At 41.4% G+C, this 16,260-nt stretch overlaps 1 protein-coding gene across 2 annotated transcripts in view; it reads right to left on the reverse strand.

Moving 5' to 3' along the window:
• Window positions 1-16,260, reverse strand: part of KLHL29 (kelch like family member 29) — a 388,615-nt gene that overhangs the window by 133,554 nt on the left and 238,801 nt on the right. For both annotated transcript variants that reach the window (XM_084202459.1, XM_084202460.1), the window contains 2 exons: window positions 3,709-3,850; window positions 2,424-2,972 (listed from right to left, as the gene is read on the reverse strand). In XM_084202459.1, the coding sequence (XP_084058585.1) occupies window positions 2,424-2,972; window positions 3,709-3,850 (691 nt within the window). The remainder of the gene's footprint in view (window positions 1-2,423; window positions 2,973-3,708; window positions 3,851-16,260) is intronic.

Genomic DNA, 16,260 nt, shown 5'->3' on the forward strand with positions numbered 1-16,260 from the left:
AGGTCTGGTTCAGCACCCAGTTGTCTCCTCTTTCCTGATTGTTTCTCTCTCATTCAAAACAAGCAAATCCAACATATATCTTCTCTGACTTCAGGTGTGTCATGAAGAATTACAGCTTTAGATGTAAGGGCTTTTTAGGTTGGAAACAGAGGAAGGGATTACTTTATCTCTATAAAATAAGTCCTGCTTATGAGACATTGGTATATGCATGCTTCATTCTGTTCTGTTTGTTTGCTTTTAACCACTATGGGAATAACTCAATAGCTGGTGGCCACAGAGAAGCTCCCTAATCCCTGGAAAAACAGTTGTCTAGCCTGCAGTTTGTGAGGTACAGTATGGCTAATGTGTCAGCAATTGCCATGGATTAGAAATAGTGCTTTAGTATTGTCCTAATGATCTTTCTCCTAGGTACAGGAATTTCCAAATACAGGAGCAGATCTAGGTCTGGCATGCCTGGCATCCTCCAGTGAGGAACTCTGCTCTGCACCTTAATGAACATCTCCTAGGCTGACTGGTCTCTGGGGGGCTCGGACTATTAGGCTAGACCAGGGTTTACAGCAGGTTAAGCAAGAAGGCTGACTAAGAATTTGTAAATCAAATATTTAAGACTGATTAAATATTTTACGATCTTTTTACTTAGGCTTTGATTTGAAGTTTACTTCATCTGCTAGCCAGAGATCTGCTGAAGGTTAATTGATGGAGGAAGAGTAAATAACAGCTCATGCTGCTGGCCCTAAGTATGCGAGGCATTTAGGAGTATTCCTAACCTCAAGTGTGCAGTCACTGACATGCTCATTTGTCTCACTAGGTTAGTGTCACTAGGGCTCAGATATGTGATCAAATTACTGCCGAGAAAGTGGTTTAAGCTTATGTGTTTTCCCTTGTATTGTATATTTGCACATGTCTCCAGTGACACCAAGTAATCCTTTAAATTGCGTTAATTTGATCATGCATCTGAGTACCCAGTGCAGAAAATTGGGATAGGTGGCTATGGAAAGTGGAGATGATGTCTCTTAGAAGACAAATAGCTCCTATGGAGGAGAGAGACATCCAGCAGAACTCAGTCTACCAGGATAGAGTATAAATCTCTCCCCTTTCTCCGTCTACAAAATCAATGGTTTGTAACTTATAAACGTGACTTGACAAATTGCTTTTGTGGACTTTGGGCTTTTTTCTTCTTTTTCAGAAGGAAAGAATTAACAATACTCTTATAATTGTTGGTTAATTTTTGGCTATCCAACTGGGCCAGTGTCATTTAAGGCCCATCTAGAGAGAGCTCAAAGAAAAATTCAGAAGCCCATTATCCAGCAAGAGCCCACACTATAGAGGTTTGGAGTTGGCAACTTAAAAGCAATCCGAATATCTAGTTTTAAAAAAGTACTGCTGAGATTGTCTCTGAGCTCCTTTTCAAGGGAACTTTGGTAAGGGTTTACACATACCAAAGTAAAATTTATGTAAAGAGCAGGAAGAGTTATTGGACTAATCATTTTTAATAGAGATTCCTTGTCTTTAATTCAGAGCTACACAACAGAACTTAATAGCTTGTGGCAAATAAATAATTTACACATGGATTGTGTCTGAATAGAAATGCATACATAATATATCACAGACTTAATGAAGGTGCTGTTTTTTTTACAAAATCAATTTAATTGATTTTGCTGATAGGTCTGCATTAATATTTTTGGAAGCTCCATTTTGCTTTACCTGTACATGTGGCCCAGTCATGATTCGTAAGGGAGGAAGGGGAAACTCTCCAAATGCAATTAGAAACTTGGAACACAGAGCATTGGTAGTTTTGAAGTGTCTGGGGTAAGACACTCGGAAACAACACTCCACTGTGACCTGGTAGATGGGCTCATTTACAAAGTGCTCCTCAGAAAAGGTCAGCCTCTCAGAACGCTCATGACTATTCAGTCATGTGTTTTGCAGCATTTGAGCCCAATGAAGCTGGTAATGAAGAGTTTTCCCCTTAACGCGGAACAAGTTAGGCTGTTCAGCTGCAGTCAGCTTTGACTTGGGTTTGGCCTCAGCTCCTACCAGAGCAGGGAGAAGACAAGGGCTGAAGGGGGAGGTCATTGTTGTGGCAGATGCACAACTGCAGCCAGGAGAACAGTGGGTGGATGGAAACATGGAGCATATTTCACAGGGAGAGGCATGGGATGATGGCTGCTTTACCCTTGGGAACACCAGCTTATCTGATGGGCCTGAAAGCTGTTTTTCACTGCTTTTCGCCCACAGCCTGTCGTACCTCCTGTTAACACGCTGCTTTGTGTCGTCAGTAACTCACAAAAGCTTTGCATTTTAGAAAAGCGCGTAGGCAGCCCCCGTAGCCGGCGGGCCCACAGAGAGCGGCAGGGACGCCGAGGGTCAGCCGCCGCCCGCCCCTGCTGCGCGCCCCAGGGGGCCGAGCCGGCCCGCCTTACCTTTGGGGTGCCAGGGGTCCGTGAACTCGTACTTCCCCACGCCGATCGTCCGCAGCATCTGCACCCCGTTGGTGTTGTCCGGGCCGCCCACCGCGGCCGCGTTGGGGGGCAGCGGGGCGGCCGCCTGCCCGTTGGTGGCGGGCGCGCTGCTGGGCAGGGCGGCCGAGGGCAGGGCCGGCGGCGGCGGCGGCAGCATGGGGCAGGCCAGGTGGCCGTTGCCCACCGCCCCGGGGCCTGGGTGGGCCACTGGGCCCACGCCGCTCATGGAGGACATGCTGAGGGGCTGGCTGTTGGTGTACAAGGGCTGGCTCTGGAGGTTGACCACCATGTTGCTGAGGGGCTGTGAGGGCTGCGGCTGGAGCTGGTAGTGGCCCGGCATCAGCGGGAGCTGGGGGGTGACGTGCGGCGGGAGGGAGGGTGTGACGCCGATGACGGGGGCCTGGACGTTGGCGGCCGGGCTGAAGGTGGGCGGCTGTGTCATCCCGTAGGAGTGCGTGATGAGGGCGGGCTGGCTGCCCGCTGCCACCGTGGTGACCCAGGGTGCTGCACCTGTGGCACGAAGGAAGGCCGGCAATGGCGGTGGGCTCGGCATGGGGAGAACTGACATCAACACCCTCATCCTTCCCCTCCCGCACCCGTGGATGGCACCGACACGCCCCGCTGCACAATACCTAATGCAGGTTGGGATCTGGAGCCCTTTCCAAGCAGTAAGTGCATAAAATTGCTGCAGCGATGTGAGCACAATTGTTAAAATACTCGTCAGGTGACATGCGGCATGTTTGCGGTTTTATGTATTTTGCACTTTATGCAGCTTAAGCACACGCTTCCAAGAAAATTAACCTCTTTCCCTGCTGTGCTTTCACGGCTCCCTGACAAACACTCCGTGTGTATAATAATGGTGCTCCAGCCACTACAAAGACATTGTAATTAGGCGTCTGGCATAGCAGCACAATGTATGATATGTGTCTGGAAGCTGGAAATCATTTCAGGTAGTTCTGGACATAAAAGAAGTCTTAAAGTATTACAGAGTGCCTTTCCCTCCAGTGAAGGCAGAGAAGGATAAAAAAAAACCCACTCTAATGAACTTGCAGCATCTTAATACATTTGTATCAGCTCCGGCACAGAAGAAACTTGAGGGGTCTTTACAATGAGGGAAAACCCCTGCTAAAGAATAAAGAAAGGGCTCACAATGAAGTCTAATTTACAGAGGTAAATGGAGATAGTGCATTGAATTTGCTTTGAACGATTTTCCCTGGTAGAATTACAAATAAGATTAGAGACATACCTGGGTTTTCATTCTCCCTCATCTGTTTAGATGGAGGCTCATCAGTGTCCCAGGGCGTGGACTGATTGATGGGTGTCTGTCCCCACCTGACGCTTGTTGCAAGTCCTTGAGGCTGATTTTCAGTCTTGGAAATGCACGGTGTCTACCAGAGAAAAAGAAAAACACAGAATAAAATGTTTTGACTATTGGGATTAATTATGGTTCCTCATAACTAGTAGCTTGCTTGTTTGTTACAGTCCAAGAGCATATCCTAAGATCTTTAAATATCATTCATTTGGGGGTTGGACTACATGATCTCCAGAGGTCCCTTCCAGCCCTAACAGTTCTGTGATTCTGTGACTGTCCTCCTGGTGTGCATGAGATGTCTGTATGGAAATACAATATATTTAAAAAAAATGCTTCTAGAAATTTAATAGGTCTACCTTAAAAAATCCACAACAAACTAGTATTTTCAGAAATAAGTCACTTCATTTGCCATAAAAATAAAAAAAAAAAAACCAACAAACAACAACCCAGATATGGTAATATCTACTCAGTGGCAGCTACATAAAATGGAACAATCTTCTGTTTGCTCAATTTCTTCCAAAAATAGCGAGTTTTGTTTAGCAGGAGGTAGAACAAGAAAGACTTATTTACAACTGTAGGACAAATTACTGTAGAACAGTAAAGAGAACTCTTCCTATTTACTGTCTGTCAACCCTTGAAATTGAATGCCAATAAAAAAAGCATAACATCACTGGCTGCTAAAGTGGGTATGTTGGCAGGTCTTCAGAGAGGTTAAAATAACTGTAAAGGAGGGGAAGGATTTGGGCTGAATAATCATCAAAGCAGACATGATCTGAAAGAGATCTCTTGATGAAGAAACTATCACATGGATTTAAATGCTACACCAGACCCCTGCTGCAATTTTAGGGGACCTTCCCAAACAATCATGCCTTTGCTGAGAAAAGGCTTGTAAGAAAACAAGGGTGCTCCAACAGGTCTCATTTATTTAAGTCTGCTGTGTATTTCATTGCAGGAAGATTAAAAGTTTTTTGTTTTGTTTTGTTTTTATGGTGTCAGAACCTCTAAACTAAGCAAACGGAACCAGCTGCCTATTGCTGAATGAGTATTGAAGAGTGAAGCCATAAAGAACAGGAGACCAGTCTGAGTGATTGCTTGTTTGCCTCGCATCTGGGAAGTAATTTAGCTCAGAGATGGGGGTACAGCAGCTCCATAAATGCCCTGGGTCACACTGTACCAATGAAATCTCTGTCAACACCAGGAGCCTGTTCACCCATCACCAGTACCTCAATCAACCCATGAAGGGAAGTTATTAGCAAACCCATTTAAGCCCTCTGCAAATACATGCACACTTTCCCCAAGCCAATCTGTCATTCTTCCTGTCTTCAAATCCTCCGGAGTCACCTGCTTCCTCCTGCCCGCCCTTCTCCCCCACCAGCACCCCCACAAACACCTGCCCTGCTCCAGTGTTCCCCCCTTCACCCAAGAGCCTCTGATCTCTCCTCACACCCACTCCCTTTTCTACCTGAGCTTTATCCTTGGTGGGCTCCTGGAGTCAGGAGTTGGGTGTGCAGACCTTGACAGAGGGCATAGGTTTGGCTGTCCTGCCCTCTTTGCTCCCAGAAGCCACAATGGGAATATTGCCCCCACTAAAAATGCTCTACTTTGTTAAATGCAGAGGTTCACAGGGAAATGTGATTCTTAGTATTTTTTTTCCTGTAATTGCTTTTTTCAAAATTCATAAATTTATTCTTTTCCATAGTTTAGGGGTTATGTTTTTTGGGTTTTTTTAGTGTAATTTCTCTGGATATTTTATTTTCTATTTTCTTTGCACCAAGGACAACGATATTCTGGTTTTAGACTGCTATTTACTTCTGTCCCCACCATTCTGACTACCTCTATAACTTCTGCAATTGAAATAAAATGAGTCAGAAAAGACATAAAGAGAGGACATGCAGACCGTCAAGAGCTTTAGGAGCTCTGGTCTATTCATGGTGAAGAAAGGGCAGGAGGGGAAGAAATAAGTCTCAGTTTTGAAATGCTTTCTATTTATAAATTGTCCTGAGAAAATGATTAATCTGAATACCTTTAGCTTTTACATTGTACAAGGTCTTTGACACAAAAGGATATAACACTGCTGGTGGTTTACCAGTTCATGTTAGCAGCATCCCTTTGAGTCTAGTTAAACTGTTTAACATCAGCCAAAGCACTCTGCAGTAGAAAAATAAATAAATAAATAAATAAAGACCCACCACCATTCTCTGCCTATATATCAGCTAAATACTTTACCCAGAAATACCAATATTTATTCCAAAGCAAAGCTTTAAAAAAATGCAAATGCAATATAGAGAAATGGACATTTTTAGGAACCAAAAGGAGGATTGATGACTCAAATCATACCCTGTGTGTTCCACTTGTGGCATCTGTGTGTTGTGTTTCTATGTTGTATGAACTGGGTCTCACCAATGGGTTTGAAATATACACTTATCGTTACTGTGAGGCATTGTCAAGACATAAAATAAGGAAAAAAAAATATTCCTCTACCTTAAATAATACAGAATGACACACATGCTACAATTTTAAAAGAACTTGTATTTTCTGTCCAGAATGGGTAAAGAAAGAAGTACAGCTCTGCTAAATTCTACAAAGATCCAGTTGCTTATTTTGGAACTTGTTTTCCAAAAACCCTAGAGCACCATACCAGACAATGTGAAAGTGGCAGAGTAGGCAGCCACATCTAGATCTAAATCCATACTTCGAGCATTAAAAAAGAATAAGTTATCAAGTTTGCTATCAATAAATGCTTCTCCTTCACTTTCACAAAATGCATGATTTTATTTCATTAAATGTGCTCACAAACCCTACTTCTTAGAGGCTCAGTGGATTTAAACATACAAATCCAGTAGGTTGCTTTCAAACTGTACTCCTGAACTTGTGTTCATTTGATCAGAAAGTGCCAGAGATCAGTTGGTATGAAATCACAACACACATCCATGAAACACAGACAGTAATGGTGGCGGAAAAAGAGAAACAGCTCACTGAACTTCCTTTTAAAATGTATATATACTTCTGGTCTCTGATCTAATTTCTGCTTTATTTTTCTTAATACATGAAGGGTTACATTACAAGTGCTGTATGTCTCTGATCTGATTGCAGCAATTACCCATTTGCGTCTCTGGAAAGTGAAATTATTTCCAGCGTTATCAAACAAAGGAACTTTCTGTCCATTCGCTCAGGCCCACGACAATGCTCTATTTGATGCTTTTAATGTACAACACAAATGACCAAAAAATGGCCTGTATTATGCTAGTTGTGCAGGGGGAAGAGCTGTGTTCCATTAGTGATCTGCAGACTTCACAGAAACTAATTGTACTATGTTACACTTTTATCTTTAGCTTTCATGTCAGATGCTTGTTTGAATTAAACATGGAACACATGAAAAAAGGAAATGCATTACAAAATCTACTGGGTATACATCTTTGCCAAAAGTCTATTTACATTAAAAGACCAAAAGGTTTCTAAAAGGTCTGTTAAAACCTGGCTAGTCAACAGCAGCATTGGCTAGTTAATTGCCTGAAATTCCTGGCAGACTACAAAGACTACTTAAGGAATCATCAGCATCTTTCTAGCACCGGTAAAATGTTTAGTTTGTGCTTTTTGTCATGGATAGAGTACCCTAAAATAAAATCTCAGGATTTTTTTGCCTCTTTAGTTTGAAGCCACCATTAAGAACCAATAAAAATGTTCAGCTGAAGTCTGCATTTCACCACCTGCCACTTTGAACTCCAGAAGGGAGCAGTCTTCCAGTTTTAAGGAAATTAACTGCAATACAGATGTACAGGCAGAAGAGAGCAAGACAGAACAATTCTGGAATTATATGAGACTAACACAGACAAGTTGCCAGACTGTCAATTTTTTGCAGCTCAAGCAGTCATAAACCATGGCCCATAGGCAACAGTAATTGTTGTACAGCTGGTCCACTGAACCTTATTATATTAAAACATTAAAACCTTCAGACTCATGGGGCTTTTCAGAATATCCACAAGAAAGTTCATGAGTTCACAGCCATCAGATGGTGCTAAAGATTGGGAATTAGTGATTTGGTCTATACAGCATCATGGCTGTATACAGCTACTCTGAGGTGTTGAGGAGCCATAGCTACAACTAAGTCTGACTTTTAAGTCCTAAGCTTTACAAATCTGTAATGAAATAAGATCTAAAATTCTAGTAAGACCTTTTTTACATCAATAGAAACATAAAACCTGTTGTAGTACTAACAGCATCAAAGAGTATGCTCTTAAAAAACCCAACATAACAAACACAAAAATCCAACAACAAAAATTCCAATAAAATCTTCCCCAGGTTCAACACCACCAAGCAACTCCTGCAAAGGCCTTACAAATACATTTCAGCAAATTCCCCAGAGCTTGTGGAACCACTGACATACATCCTGCTATGGCTCAGAGTGTTAAGACCTAACAGTTTCATGAGCAAAAATGAACTAATCTGGAAAGAGAGATACTATTTGTGATTCCCAGCAATCAAAATTCTTTTAATAAGGCCTTCATTTAAAGTGATGGATGAGAAGTAGTGAATATCTGCTCCAATTTTCCAAAAGAGATTGGGAATGGCAGCTTAATACCAAGATAATGTATCCAATATGCAACCCAGTCTATTTCTCTTCCCATTGAAAATAAAAAGGTTGAGGTGCATGCATGCACAGAGGCAAACATTCCGTCCCACAGATTCAGGTTGTATGGCCTGTCATGGCTAAAAGCAACTCCAGTTTAATGAGGGAATTCCTTTTAAAGCTGTTCTCTATGCCTCTAACTGGTTATGACTGGTGGCCCTGGTTGGGTTTGAAGTCTGAATGTGTCTGATGCTCTAAAAAGTTTAGTAGTCTCTGCACCTAAGAGTTAATGGTCTAATTTGTAGTTCACACTGTTAAATATTGCATGAAACCGGTATTATTTGTAGGTGTGCATGTAAAATCTGACCATACAGGGATAAATCTTTATATGGAGCAAATTCCTACATGGCGCTGGACAGGACCCAAGTATATTTCTGAGTTTAGTCCATGGCCAAAATAGCTCTTAAGGATGGAAGCAGAGCTTTTAAAGATGCACTGATGACAGCAATATCTCCCTAGCGCTGGCTGTGTGGCTGGGCTACAGAAATTAAACTGTTGTTTTAAGAGACAAATGTACTGTAACATATTAAAAACCTAAGAGATATTGACAGGCCAGCATATAAGAGGAACAGAAAGAAAAGTTCTGCAGTAAAACCTCATTCAAGGACTTGCTCATGGGTGGAGAGAAGAACTCATCTACCTTACAGTTCCCATCACCAGGCAATTCTGCGATGACACAGAGTTGTTTTTCTCTTCCCAAAACTAATGTGGGAGCCGCAAGAAAGAGAGTAATACAGTTAACTCATAGGAAAAATGTTACTACCCTGCATAAAAGACAAAAGAAGTCTAAGTTCCCTCTTGAGCAGACAGAATAATTCAATACTTAGACTCCATAAACACCATTCAGTGAGGAGCCACCAGTCAGGGTGAGCTCCAGAGCACCATGGCAGAGAATTCAGAGACAGAAGGCTCAGCAGTGGGGTAAAATCCTTGCTTTGCAGCAGATTTAAAAACACTCCCCGCCTCGAGGTTAATGACACAGGCTTGGAAAAACCCATGAGTGCAGCGGGCCCACATCCCTGTGATGGATGCATTCCACCCCTTGACCAAACTGGGGTAGTTTGGTACAGGCTGCAAAGGAAGTAAAGGTCTGACCCATGTCCAGGCCAAGAACCTCTCTAGTTTCAACTTGTTCTCTGAAAAACCATGAAGGAAACAGTGACAGAGTGAGCATCAATGCACAAAGAGCTTGGAACACTGATCATGAGGTTAACACATGAATAGCTGGTGGCTTTTCCAAGACTAATTAATCAAGGAGCAAAAAAATTTGTCGGTACAAGGAGAGTCATGCATACCTTTTCCATCACATGCAACTGGACTATAACCCAACCACTTTATTCCAGAAATCTGACAGCCCAAGTGAGCCTTCTTGAGCTCTTCTGGCCAGGCAGCCTGGTTGCATTGTGATGATCCTTCCTTCAGCTGGGACAACTCTCAAGAAGGCTCCTTGAGACAGCGAGACCTTTAACCAATGGCTGATCTGTCAGGAACCTAAATTAATACTAATGAAACATTACTAATTCATGTAGCTACTCAATATTAATTATTATCAACTTATTATAGATCATTCCATTAGCTATATCCCTTGTCCAAGTCTGAAACCTTGACTGGGCCTAACTGCACAAAGGCTCTGTAATGAGTTTAGAATGCAAGCGGGTCCACTCTGAACCTTGTGACTCAATAGAAGGCTCTCCCTCACTCTTTTTATTTCTTTCATTAGATATAGGCTTTTGTCTGAGACTCAGACTGGACCTGGCTGCACTTAAGTTCCACCACTCTGTACCTCATGACTCATCGGCAGAGTCTTCCTTACCATTTTACATCTCCAGTCTCTGTGCAAAACATTCTAACTTGATTCTAACTCAGTCTGCATTTGTGCCCTTCTTCCATGCAGTAATTAAAAACGTGAACTTCACCATCAAACTTACACAACCTTTCTTAAGTTAAACAACTGTTACAATTTGTTAAATTCCACTGAATTTATCGAACTAATGAAACATATTGCTGCTTCTCTCTTGAGTGAGGTGCATTCCACATATTCACACGAGTTCCAGACCACCACAGCATCAGTACCTTTACCCAGCCCTGATCCTGGCTCCATGCAGAGCAGAACTTCTCAGTTTGTGAGCTGATAAGAAGGCACATGTATGAGCATGTTCAGCTTCTTCCCACCACCAAAATAAACCCCAACTTTCCTGGACTGAGCCTTGGCTACTCTGATAAATAAGAAAGCCCAAATTCCCTAGCTTTGACAATGCAATGGAAGATAACTCCATACTGGGAAAGGGTCAGCCGCTTCTGTCTCATCAACCTTTTCTAAGGCTCACCATCCACATTACCTGCAGATTTGTGAAGGAAAGAGAAGGAATGAAATTATGGAAAAGAACAGAGAAAGATGGGATAGAAAAGGGTTGTGAATTGACCACAGGTGGTGTCTACTTCTTTCTGGTGGCTGACTGCCCAGTATAACCACCGCTCTCACACCAGTGCTCCAGTCATTAGCTAGGAATGAATGCAGGACCATGAAATGACAATAAGTGCTTCATAAATGCTACTTTGTATTCTGTCTTGGCAAATTGCACCAGCAGAGGCTCAGGTACTCACCCAGCTGCCTTCATTTCTCAGCGAGAACATCAGGGAACGGAGCTGAGGTATCGAACCAAGGTCCCGGCTGCGGCACTTGCTGCTCCAGGACACCAGGGACATCAGCGCACGACACTGGGTTCGAGCACAGAAGCCCCACTTTAGCCTGAGCAGAACCTCCTCTACTAACACGGTCTGCATGCAGATCAACCCCAAATCAGAGCAAAGCTACGAACGCAAAATCATCTCACGACGGAGGAGAAAACGCGCGGCACCAGGAACAACGCGGCAGCTACAGAGAACATGCACTGCACAACACGAGAGGGCTCTCAGAGATCCTGCAGGCATCCCATGGCACGGGCACATAAATCCAGTTCATCTTAAGTGCTTTTTGTCAGAGGGCTTAAGGAAGTATGGGCAGTAATGGAGTAAGTGCTTGTCAGACCAGAATCCCAAGGGTGCACAAAGGATGTTGCCCTTATGTACTGGCAGAGCTACTGAAGAAGAACCTAAAGGCAGACTTCTTGAAAACTAAACATTTATCTTGAATGCAAATGCTGGACATTGCTAGGTTCAGAAGTTACTCCATATGGCATTTTCATGCCAAATTTCCCATGGATTCTTTTAATTATCCAAACAGGACCCCAAATTTCATGCTGGATGAGGGTCTGAAGAATTAGAAAGAAAGAGAAGAATACTTAAGAAGTAAAATGCCCCAATCCCAGCAGTAAGTTACTGCTATAAAAGTTCCTTTTTCTTGTATTGGATGCCGACATTTTACATTCAAGCCCTCTGAACTCAGTATTTCAATTGTAGTACACAGTCCGTGGCAGGAAAGTGCATGTTCTCTGCCTACGCAGCAGGCACATAAAAAGAAAGGGGAAAAAAAAAGAAAACCAATATAAGCCTGTGAGTGTTGAACAGTGCTGCATGATATTAGTGATTTATTAACTTGGTTTGATCAATAAGGCTATCATCAAGGGCACATTTAGTTTGCACATATATTTCACTTTCTAACAAGCACTTTTGTGTGCTCACTTTAGTTTCCATAATCTGATCCAGGTCTCAGGAAGCTTTCTTTAAGGGAGAACAGAGAATTCTTTTTCTAAAAAAAGGATCAAAGTATACTCAGTCAACTCTCAAACAAAAGGACAGACAGTACTGTAGAAATAGCATGCTTACCTTTCACAGCAAAGAGAAAAATAAGCCTATAGGTTGGGGTTTATCGCTGCCTTAAGTTCATCAACACCAATTAAGCTATTAAATTGTGGCTGAATTTGGATCACAGCAATTAAAAAATTTCAACTTTCGTTGAGTGTCTTCCATCAGTAACATGCTAATTTAATGCATAATTTAAACTGTGCTGTCCTTTAATTCAGCATTTGTAAATAATTAAAAAAAGAACTAAAAATCCTTTTGCACTTACAAAGCTGACCCCCTCCCCCTTTTGGTACTGCAAAACAAAAAAGACTTTTCAATCAAGAATTTATTTAATTTTTTATATCTGAAAGTAAAAGCCATAAAAAGGATGAGAAACTGATTTACAAGATAAAACAATTAGCTCTGGGATATGTACATTAAGACTAATAAATTTCACATCATATTTTAAGAAGTGGAGGAGGAATCCCAGACATATTAGACTTTATTCAAATTCTATTGAAATGTTCAATTAAGAGCATCTTATGAAGGTAAGTTATGCAGGCACAAAAATTAAGATGTGAAAAACAGTATTAGAGTGCTATTTCTCTCAGAATAGAGAGAAATACATTTTAATAATCCATCTCTTTTTCTACATCCAAGATAACATCTAAAATTCTGGGTATTCTTGTAATTCCTCTGGTCCTGTTAATTTTTTTTTTGTGTAGAGGAAACACAAATGTATTTCACAGTGAAAAATACTACAGTAATATACTGCATTCCCTTTTAACCCAAAATCACAGATTTCAATGGTTCTTATTAAAACCTTTTTCCTCTGCTATAAAAGCATTTTCCTCTGTGCAGACAGATGAAAATGCCCTTTAAGATTCAAACAAGTTTGTGCAAAACCAGCTCGAGCCCATCAATATCCCATTGGTTCCTAAAAGAATGTAAACATTCCCCAAGCTGTTTTGACCAGACGTGACTGGCAGATGCTTTTTGGGAATGAGGTCTCAAGATACAACCCTATTTCCATTCAGATTCAGAGCTTTAATAACACAAGAACTTCAGTGCACGATCAGGCAGTGCGGCGGACATTTAATTTGATTTACAACAGACTGCTAATATATGGTTTTGCTGGAAACACAGTCACTGTTTTCTTCAATTCTTCTGTTCTGCAGGTTTTATATCAAAGCATTCCTGCTTGTTTTGTGTCTGTATCTCCATGCTACCAATAGGAAGCGGCCCAGTTCTCCTGTTTTCTTTCAGCAGAACGCATTCGTGGACTAGCATGACTGCCTCAGGTGCCTCAACCGCCATCCTTCTGAAAGATTTATGGCAAACACATTGCATCTCAAGATATAAATCTACCAAATGGCTATTAGACATACTTTGCTGTCCACAGCCACATGATTTAAAGCAAAACTGATAATGATATAGCTTGGTCTAGCATTACTGGTACGCCTGTCAGAACTGTGCTACATCGCCGCACATTTTTTTCCAGACACCTCATTCTCATTTTGGGTGTGAATCGGATGATCCTTTAGTATTACTCTGCTCACAGCAACTCGTGATGCTAAACACTCTTTTGTCATCCAAGGATAAATGGGTACCATCAAGATTAAGCTCTACTTACATTTCCTTCATTGATTTACATTCCTTTACTTTTTATTCTTTTAAGATTAAATTATTTTAAGCATCCAGTTTGAGCCATTGGACTAATTAAGAAGAGGAAATCCAGCAAGGATGTGAGTTTGACCAAAGACTTTTCTGCTTTTGAAAATCCCCTCTTATGTATCTTTAAAAGAAAATTCATGTTACTAAAAGCATAAAACCTCACACTCTCTTTGCTCCCAGGAAGTTAACACAAAGTAAACCACCTCTAAAAATAATCTCCCACTCAAGAAATGTCAAGGTGACAGGGAGAGAAAGAAGGGTTATTGTGAGCACTAAATAACACAGGTTAGTTCTGTAAGCCATGAAGGGAAGGACAAGCTAAAATTAAATGACCTTTGGTAGGGATACCTCACCTACAACAGCAAGTCGTTATCTGATCTTCCTAATTCTCCTCCTCCACTGTTGCAGGTCATGGTCCACCAGAAGCTGCTATTCCTGCTAGGATGGGTGCAGGGCAGACAGTGCCCTCGTATTCCCCCCGATGGGCTGCCAGGGAGGCCAGCCTGCGGTCACTGCAGGTAACACCCCTGAGGAGGCGGGCGGCCTGGCCCCTGCTGAACTTGCTGGGGCTTACAGAAGAGCAAGGGGAGCTCTAGCTGTTCTTGTACAACCTTTGCCTCCAGAATACAAACTGAGCCTTGGTTTGTTGTAATAAAGGTTCAGTTAGAACACAAATCTATAAATATCAAACAGTGCAGATCAAAATGGCCAACTTTGGTCACAGCTATTGATCAGTGTGAGAGAAGAAGCAAAATGGGACCACACACCTACTCTGAAAAAACCCAATAGGTATGCTTTCCACACAACAGGTGGAAATCAAAATTATCTTTGTTGAGAATCCAAAATCTCTTTTCTATCCGTAACAGTTTTTGGAGTGACTGTTAGCTTCAGACAGTAACACTGACTGCACCAGATTTTCCAGATGTTATCAGAATAAAGGACAGAGCCCTATCTTGTTTTTCATGTTTAGTGATGATTCTGTGCCAAATTCAAACATAGATCACATACTGAACTTCTTAAAATCACTGCGTTAGCAAGAAAGTTGAGCCATTAAGCAAGATCTTCCAGCAAATATGCCTGTCTCAGAAAGGGTCACAGAATTTGTGACATTTAGATGGTTTGAGAGGAGATACGAAGTTGGACTGAATGATAACTGTAGGTCCCTTCTGACTCAACTAATTCTATTCTATTCTATTCTATTCTATTCTATTCTATTCTATTCTATTCTATTCTATTAATAATTAAATAAGCCTATGCACATTGATATATCTGTATATCTTTCCCTTTGTACTACTGAGCTGCGGATGCTATAAAAAAGTTCATCATCTTAAAGAAAAAATAGAAGCTTCATATACTGGGGAAGAAAAACAAGAGGTAAAAGCTAACAGACTCACGGAGGGCCTGCTCTTCTAAGGCTGCATTTGATTAATTATATGATTTACTTTCAATGACTGCTTCAATCAATCCTGATCGAATTAACAAAGACAATGATCAGAAATACCAGACTAAAACACAATACAAATTATTTGGTTCCAGGGGATCCAATCAAAGGAAACAGGATTAAATTAACCAGTGATCAGATTAAGGAAAAGTTGCTGTATAAAGTCAGAAATGTATTAGTAGTTTGGGCCATTTGCTGTGTCTGTAGGTTGCTATTTCCCTCTATTTACCTGAAGTTCTCAATATACTTTAAACAAAAATTGAGTTTGCTAGGTATTACAAAGGTAATGTAGAAGAAATAAAATATAATAATAATAATAATAATAATAATAATAATAATAATAATAATAATAATAATAATAATAATAGTAGTAGTAGTAGTAGTAGTAATGCTATTATTTCACAGCATAGTATGTGGGGCTCTGCCACAGTAAAGGACTGTGGGGCTCTGCCCTCTAAAGAAAAAATACATTCCCATATACTCTCCTTCCCCAGGAGTCTGTACCTCAAGGAGTTTTTCCAGTCTATGTGCACTACACAGAGATCAAAACATGACAGAATATCAGGGTACAATCAAAAAGACAGAAAAACCCATTTAATTCTACAACGTTAGTGAAGCACAAAGATGAAAAAGCTACTGTTCAACAAGGAGCGTTAATGAAAGTTGCCAGTGATACAGCTGGAAATGTAGTTCTTACCTAAAAATGAAAGTATATACAAGTATCACAGGAGAAATACTTCTATTTGCTGTGTACTAAGCTGAACCTCGAGCATCTGACAAGGTCCCACAGCACTGAACAGAAATTTACCTTCAAATGCCTGGGGCTCAGGCTGGTTCAACTGGACCAGTCAGTGCCCAGCTGCAAAGGGACTTTGTGCCCCATGTGAAGCAAAAGAAAGGCTGGGGACACCAGAAGCCAGCTCATTTGGAAGCAATTCGGAAAATATAAATGCTGAGTTAGACTGAAACCAGACTCAATTCCTCTCTCTTTTTCTGCTAAGAGATTCACTTAATAGATAAA

Source organism: Fringilla coelebs (genome assembly GCF_963513975.1).
Source record: "Fringilla coelebs genome assembly, chromosome: 3".
Classification (NCBI taxonomy): domain Eukaryota; kingdom Metazoa; phylum Chordata; class Aves; order Passeriformes; family Fringillidae; genus Fringilla; species Fringilla coelebs.